The sequence below is a fragment of the Clupea harengus genome, chromosome 19, assembly GCF_900700415.2.
Source record: "Clupea harengus chromosome 19, Ch_v2.0.2, whole genome shotgun sequence".
NCBI lineage: Eukaryota > Metazoa > Chordata > Actinopteri > Clupeiformes > Clupeidae > Clupea > Clupea harengus.
This window is the reverse complement of record NC_045170.1, coordinates 24428197-24436462: the sequence shown is the minus strand read 5'-3', so window position 1 is coordinate 24436462 and position 8266 is coordinate 24428197. Positions and strand designations below refer to the sequence as shown.

At 43.0% G+C, this 8266-nt stretch overlaps 1 protein-coding gene across 16 annotated transcripts in view; it reads right to left on the bottom strand.

The window, feature by feature from the left end:
* Positions 1-4692: 4692 nt before the first annotated feature.
* The window catches only part of clasp2 (cytoplasmic linker associated protein 2), a 64414-nt gene continuing 60840 nt past the window's right edge, over positions 4693-8266 (bottom strand). For all 16 annotated transcript variants that reach the window (XM_031586206.2, XM_031586211.2, XM_031586209.2 and 13 more), the window contains 6 exons: positions 8088-8253; positions 7695-7891; positions 7346-7474; positions 6735-6941; positions 6462-6578; positions 4693-6076 (listed from right to left, as the gene is read on the bottom strand). In XM_031586206.2, the coding sequence (XP_031442066.1) occupies positions 5990-6076; positions 6462-6578; positions 6735-6941; positions 7346-7474; positions 7695-7891; positions 8088-8253 (903 nt within the window). In that variant the 3' untranslated portion in view covers positions 4693-5989. The remainder of the gene's footprint in view (positions 6077-6461; positions 6579-6734; positions 6942-7345; positions 7475-7694; positions 7892-8087; positions 8254-8266) is intronic.

Genomic DNA, 8266 nt, shown 5'->3' with positions numbered 1-8266 from the left:
GGAAAAGTCTTCTAGTTCTGTGAGATTCTTGGGCCGTCTGTCTATCCACAGATTTTTATTGTTTAAGTCAGGGGTCGGTGAGGGCAATAGATTGAGGTAGTCCATTGTGAATTTTCAGGAGTTTAGGATCATTAACCTGTTGGAGAAGCCATCCTCTTCTCATCTGCAGTTTTTAATAGACTGTGTGATGTTTGCTTCCAGAATTTTCTCGTATTTAATTGAATCCATTCTTCCATCCACCAGTGAAATGTTCCCCATGCCACTGGCTGCAGCACACGCCCTAAAGCCTGATCGATCCACCCCTGTGCTAAACACTTGGAGAGGTGTTCTTTTCATGAAAATCTGCACCATTTTTTCTCCAAACAAACATACCTTTGCTCATGGTGGCCAAAACGTTATATTTAACTTCATCAATCCATAGGACCCGTTTCCAACCTGATGTTAGACGTTCCTTTGCAAACTTCTGATGTTGAATTTTGTGGTGAGGTCGCAGGAAAAGTTTTCTTCTGATGACTCTTCCATGAAGGTCATGTTTATGCAGGTGTTGTTGCACAGTAGAAGAGTGCACCACCACTCCAGAGTCTGGATCATCTTCCTGAAGATCTTGCAGCCAAACAGGTCTGATGGACCTTTCTAGAATCCTATGTGCGGTTCTCTTAGAAAGTGTTCTTGATCTTCCAGACCTTAACCTGACCTCCACCGTTCCTGTTGACTGTCATTCCTTAATTACATTATGAACTGAGGAAATCAGGAGTGCCCAAATTCTTCTATGCCACTGTATGAATGTATAAAATGTATTCTCTTCATCTAAGATCCATCCTTAACTTCCGCAAGTCTGTGTTCTTTTAGCTTCCTCCTCATTCCAAACACACCTTCAGGAGGGTTTTGGATTGATTTTGAATGTCAAGTGGCATTACTGTTTTAAATGTTCCCGCCCACATTCCGCCATGGTTATTTCCATACATACTGTATATGCTATTAGTGTGAGCCAAGCTAATGCCTTTTGCATTCTGTGAACTAGTGGACTACCTAATGAGTTTTAAGCCGGCCATTCTTTCCATACAGCAAATATGACATATGAGACTGTAGGACACATTGTTGAAAGTGTGTTTTTATGAATAGATAACAACTTCATGTAAACTTCATTAATAGGCGACATTTAGTGAGGATGTCGTCTGTGGGCCACAGGTTGAGTACAACAGCTCTAATTTAACAAGCCTGCTTTGAGAAAAAAATGACATTCCTCTTGACCCCATCCATCACGATGTCCACCATCGTGTAAAAAACATACTTCTTTGATGTACATCTGACTGCTTTTTCCATCCATTAGTTGCCATCATCAACACAGTGTCAGTAACTTCATGACTGCCACATTGACCAAAACCTGGGCTATTATGCATTCTCTCCTGTACAAGTCACACGGCCTGGCATGTGCTTTGGAACATTCAGGTGGACAACAGCAGGTACAAGCTAGACAGGAAAGGAATTTCATCCTCTGCATGCCTAGCGGAATACTGCTCTAACCGACTGACCATCTAATCTCATAATGTATGACCGATTAATAATTATCTGTAACCCACACACTGAAATTTTGTGAAATACAAGTGCCTGCAACACCGGTCAAATATGGTGAAGCTAAAGATTCAGTGCACCAGTGTCCCCTCAATGTATAGAATTAAACATGTTCAGTTGCTTTAAAAAAGCTTGTTGAATTATGCTCAAGCAGTTAGATATAAGTGTGTTAGAACTATGCATTGCACAAAAATCAAGGCAGCGGATTTTTCGTTTAGCATCAAAGTTCAATGGGGCTTTTGACAACATCAATGCTACAGAACAGAATGTTCATTCTGGAGTTCAAGGCCAATACAGTGCTACAATGTTTGGAGATGACCATGATACTAATGTTCACACACACACTCCGAAACATTGATTCTTGTCAAACGCCCGAACTAAACTAAAACTAAATGACACACACACACATATATACACACTCTACAGAAGAAGAACTGTTCTATAACCTTGCTGGGTTTAGAGTAGAACTATTCAGCTGAATCTCACCGTCAGCACGACAGCTCCTGAATGCTAGCCACACAAAGGCCCCAAGGATCAGCGGGAAAAAGCGTGCCATTTTCGCTCACAAACTCCAGACAGCATAGACGTGAACACAAAAAGAGTGTAGAATATGTCACACACAACACTGTCTAAGGTAGTCTCTAGTCCTCTGAGAGTATGTCTGATGGCTGGCTAAAGGAGGCTACTGATAGGGGAGGAGAGAAAGGAGTTTATGGGAATGAATAGTGCATCAGCAAGCAGCTGGACCACTGATGTGAAAACTCACAGAAGAGTGACAGCAAACACACCACACCTCAGCACCGGACAAAATGCTTGGGAGTAAGAGTGCAAGTAACACTGGTTAGTGTGTGTCTGACTGTGAGTGTGTATGTGTGACTGCAAAGAGAACAATTTTTTCCTTGCACAAGCACGCATTTCCTTTTTAGACTCTGAGATAAGACTTGGATAAGTTGGGCTAATGTGTGCAAGGCAGGCTGAGGTAATCTGTAGCGATATTTCGCTCTTAAAAGTAACAGTTCTAGAGTTCAACACTATATTTTGGAAGGCTGTGGTGTGCGGGGGTCAGACAGAGATCAACAGACGCAAATATCAGGGCTATTTTTAACTAAGACTAAATCTAAAACTTGCAGGGAAAAAAATATTTTGTTGAAATAAAAAGAAATGACAGGTAAAATCAGCTTTGTTTTTGTTTCCCAATGTGTTTTGCACTGTGGTTGCTATACAACTTTGTCCTGTTTTGTTTGACTTCTTGAGAGACACTGGCCTAACAAACAGGACCTAGGATGAATTAAATAAATCACATTTGATGCCATTCTTTCATCCTACCTTTATCGGGGGCTTTAAATCAATACTTTCTTCATAATATCAGAAAAATTAGTACTAAAACTAAATAAAAACAAAAAAAACTAAACTAAAACTAGCGAATTACTCAAAATGAAACCCAAACAACTTATGCACACGTAAAACTAGGTAAAACTAAACTGAAATAAAAAAACAAACTGAAACACTAAATAAATATAAAAACATATACAAATTTCAAAACTGTAATAACCCTGGCAAATATACAAATAGCCAGAATGTTTTTATTCTTAGATCATTGCAGGGTTCAGGATAAAGCAAGGAAACAACCAGGTGTGTGTTAAGGCTGTGGGCATCTGGAAGGTTGTTTAAAGGTAACACTTCTTGACTAAATAAAATAGGTTTTAAATGTTCTCTACTTAGAAGCCCTTACAAAGTGATCCCAACTTTTCTGTCACATTGATCAACTAAGCATGTTCACTTATCTCTGTGCTGTTACATGGTTACATTATTTCAGCAGATTGTAACAAAGTACTGGGCTAATCAATAGGGAAGAGACAACTAAATCATATAATGGTCTCTATGGAAACAGCCCTTGGCAACACTTCCATTAACTTGACTGGACATCCATGTCTTTCTCCAGCTACCCTCTCACATCACCATCAAATGTGGCAATAAACCACACTGAAAATAAAAGATTTTAATGGCATATTTTCACATCTATTTCATGTTTCTATTTGCAGCATAAAACACGAGGGGAGTCATTTGTCATGAATAAGTTATATCATAACTCACGTAGGGTTTACTTTTGTGCAACATGTACTGAACCTTGAGTGGACCTCTGCTGAACATCTGTGTGGCTGCTGGACTACAAGCCTCACAAGAAATATGATCCTTAACAAGAGGAAAGGGGTTGTGGGAAATGTAGTTCTTTTGAACAAGACGTGATCTGCCTTTAAGACTTTAATACCACAATCACCAGATTCTCACACATTTTTATATTATGCTTATGAAAATGAAATAGACCACAAATTATATTCTTTGCAGATGACTCCAATAATTTGATTTGTGTATAAATTTGAGATTTAAGATTTAGTTAAAACTTCATGAATGACGGTTGAAGTACACGTGTCTACAACGTGGAGAATCATCTTCATCCTCCCTGTACTTGGTCCATTAAGTAAAAAGACCATCTTGAAAAGTGGTGACACTTACCTGCCTTAGAGGTGCACAGATCTTCCTCAAACACATGATTTGTTTTCAAATTGAAACTGAACGTTGTGTGTATGCAATAACCATGTCAATTGTCTGGCACCTACAAGCCAGTTGCAGCAAAGAATTCAGACGTCAATGTCTATACATCAACTTGAATGTAATGTTATGCAGGGCCAAAACAGCCCTCACATTCAGAGTGCACTAGTTTTTCCCCTGGCCTCACCTTAAAATTGTTTAAGGGTGTGTAGCGATGAGCAGGAGTGTGGCGAAGGCAGACAGAAATGACGCCACCCAACCTTGAGACGTGGTCTACGGAGTACCAAACCTGCAGCTTGACCACAACACCAAATGGCCAGGCTCACTGGTATGACAGTCAGAGCACATAGTCAACATGTTATTGTTTGTACTTTCTGAGCGGTCATACTATAGACAGAATTTCGAGATTATATATATTATAAAAAAATTCCACATAGATATGTTGGCATGGTGTATGAGTGCAAATACAGATAACAGTAATTACAGAAACTCTCCCCTCATTGGGACTTCCTCGTGTGTTGAGCTCAACACTTGCAGGTCTATGCACACATCATTTGCTACAAAACCATGTAATATTAAAGGGGGTCTTTATTTGAAAACTTAAGACGTCATTAAGCTACATTTACTAAAGTTAGTTGGAGTGCCTGTCATTTTGGATAATTAAGTCTTAAGATAGTAGCAGCATCACTACTCTCAGACTGTCTGATGCATATTGGTCACTATACTGGCAACACTGGGAATATGGCAGTTAGAATCCATCAAGCCACTTATGGGAGTATGTACATTTACGACACATTACTGTCTGTTGGTTACGGGTGGAATATACATGCCCCTATGCTAACTGTTTGGGCTCCTGTAAGTGTAAATGATCTTTTGCGAGGTTACACAATATTCAGCAGACCTTATTTGATGTAGGTCATCGGTACAGTAACTCTGCAAATGAGTTGTGGACAAAGTGACCTCACCTAGAGGGGTAGCTGTAAAGGAGACACTCCCACAAGTGTCTCAACATGTTTGTGTGCGCAAGGGTACCGCAGAACCATGACCTCCCTCTGACCTCTGTACAGTTTGTATTTATTTGCAATTTTATTGTTAACAGGTACAGAAACGCAGCAGGAAACACAAGAGACAGATGAGTAAGAGAGGAGGACAGACAGACAGATGAGTAAGAGAGGAGGACAGACAGACAGATGAGTAAGAGAGGAGGACAGACAGACAGATGAGTAAGAGAGAAGGAGACATATTAGCTGTTTAAAAGTGTAAGTACATTTCTCCAACCCTCCTGTGTGGAGCAGAATGACACTAGAGCTCTACAAGACCAGCTGAAGGACAGTTACTTTGCGATACATACTGGGATATTACAGGGGGATATCGGCACCATACGGATCACATACGCAATCAGAGCACCCCTGCACCAGCCTTACCATGGCCTTTTAAGACATGCACAGAGCCAAACAGCTCAAACATCGAGCAGTGACTCGATGACCCTTAACGAGGATTAAATCAACACGAACAAACTGTAACACCAGTGTTTTATCCGGGGGTCGAGAGTGTCGAGAGGGCCTTGGAGGTCTCAAACACATTTCGAAATCAATGGTTGTTGACACACGTGTGCACGCAGAGAGGGCGGTGACGTGACGTGACGTAGCGTGCACTGCAGCACAAGGCATTCCTGGAAGAGCTAGGGGAGGGGCTGATGTTCATGTTGCTCGATGTGGAAAATGAGTACAAAATCTTTCTTCAGTTAGACGTGTGAGTGTCAGTCAGGGTGTGAGGATGTGCACAAAAGTTAAAATCTTGTATGGATGGATGGTTGGTTGGTTGGTTGGTTGGTTGGTCTTCAACCCAAACTGAAGAGACGGTGAAGTTACGGTGCTGGCCCCGATTCTGAGGGGGGGTCACCGCTGCTGGAACCACTTTGTGCACGCTTAATGTAGAGATTCAACAGCTTCAGCTGGGAGAAAGAGAAGACAGCCAGAGAGAGAGAGGAGGTGAGACAAAGGCTATGAACTGAAAGGAATAATGAAACACTATTCCCAAAGTTTAGTTTTGTTTTGTTTAGTTAATAGTCATTTTAAATGGTTTGGGGTTTTAATTTACATGGTAGATCTAAAGGCTTTTAACCACAGGATCACAAAATACTTAACACTGTAAGGAATGTGTTTCTTTCTCATTGTTTGAGATTATATAGATCACTCCTGGAGAAGCCATACAATTTGGAATCTTAACAAGATTCACACAATAATACACTAGTAGTATCATGTAGAGATTGCTAAATGATATTGATCCTTCTGAGATCAGAGCGGTACGTGTGAAAGCAGTACATGAGGCGAGCTCACCTTGCTGCCAGCTAATTGGCTGAGATAAGGTTTCAGGTCTTCACCAATCACAGAGTAGATGGCCACCAGACAGAACACGCACGCCTTCCTCACACTGCTCTCGGAGTTATCATAGCCCTGAAATAGAACAGGAACATCACCTCTCAAGAAAAACACAGAAATGGACTGAAAGATCCACCCAGAGTAGGAGGCGAGGCGAGGCGAGGCGAGGCGAGGCCCAGACCAGGCTCAGGCTCTGGGTTTGGGAAGGAGGACAAGAGGGTTGGTTCTCACCTGGATGAGTCCAGGAACAACCTCAGGCAGCAGCTGCAGGAGATTCTCTCTGGGCATCTGGTCCATGAGTTTGGTGAGCATCTTTATAGCAGCCAGGTTTATAGGGTAGTCGGCTGACTGGATGATCGGGCAAAGCACCTTGATGCACTGGTCTGCGTTGATGGCGTTTGCCAACATGGTCGCCGTCTCCTCTGCCGCACGCACCACCTGCGCAGGCACGTGCGCACACACACACACAGGTTACTAACTGTGATATCGTTGGATGTGACCAATTGTGTACTTTTGTCACTTCTAATGCTTGTGTCAGAACTGGCAGAATGTTCTAGAAGGACAGTAATATTTACAGCTTGGGTTAGGTACTGAGGTGTTGCCACTACACTTGCTGAAGCGACCACTCCTAGCAACCAAAATGTCACACCTGACTAATTTAACAAGAGCCTTACAACTATTCATAGCATGAATCACTGCCCCAGCATATGGCCAGGTGAAAATGGCCACACTGTTTGTTGTCATAATAAATAAATGGCAACAATTTGTCACAAGGTCATTTTCAGTTTATGATGGGTTTAGTGTGCGCGCATGTGTGTGTGTGTGTGTGTGTGTGTGCGTACCTCTTTGTGAGGGTCTTTATGTGCTTCCAGGGTCTTCATGATGGTGAGCTCTGCATAATTTTTGAAGCGCCATGGTTGTCTGCTCAGAATCTCCTTCAGTACACGCAGAGCTAGCGCCCGGATTACATGCTAATGAAACACACACACACACACACACACACACACACACACACACGCACACATTAAAACATCTAAAAAATACAATGTAATCAAACTTTCTAAGAGAGAATCTTTATCATGCAAATGTCAAGGACTTGTGTGTGTGTGTGTGTGTGTGTGTGTGTGTGTGTGTGTGTGTGTGTGTGTGTGTGCGGGTGAGTGAGTGTGATGCACGTGTGGCCATGGTTACCTCTCCATCCCCCAGCGTCTCCAGCAGCAGCAGCAGGAAGGTCTTGAAGTGCTCGTCCCAGACGGTAGGTGTGCGTGTGTCTCGGATCAGCTTCATGAGCTCGCAGAGCGCCGCCTTGCGCTCCTCCACACGCTCGCTGTGATTGGACAGCTCCTTCAGCAGCTCGGCCACTGCCTCTGACTGGTCAACTCCGCTGTCTGTCAAAAGCACAAGGCGGAGGGAGGAAACATTAGTGGAGGACCCACACCCATCACCACCCATCTCCACATCAACCGACACACAGGGGTACAACCACATCAGTGCAGAGGAATGACCCCCACGGCAGCAACACACATCACAAATCCCCCCCCCCCCCTTCCACACCGAACCACATACTCCCACACAAACATTCACCGTCTGACTGAGGCTGCCCTTCCGAGTCGAACGAGGAATCCTTCAAATTCTTGGAGGAGGAGCCCAAGGAAGAGTCGGAGCTGACGCCGTGCTCCCTGGACGACAGCATGGGCATAGTGTTCAACAGGGAGGTCTTATTATCAAGGGCCGTCCGCCCACACTCCGCCTACACACACAAA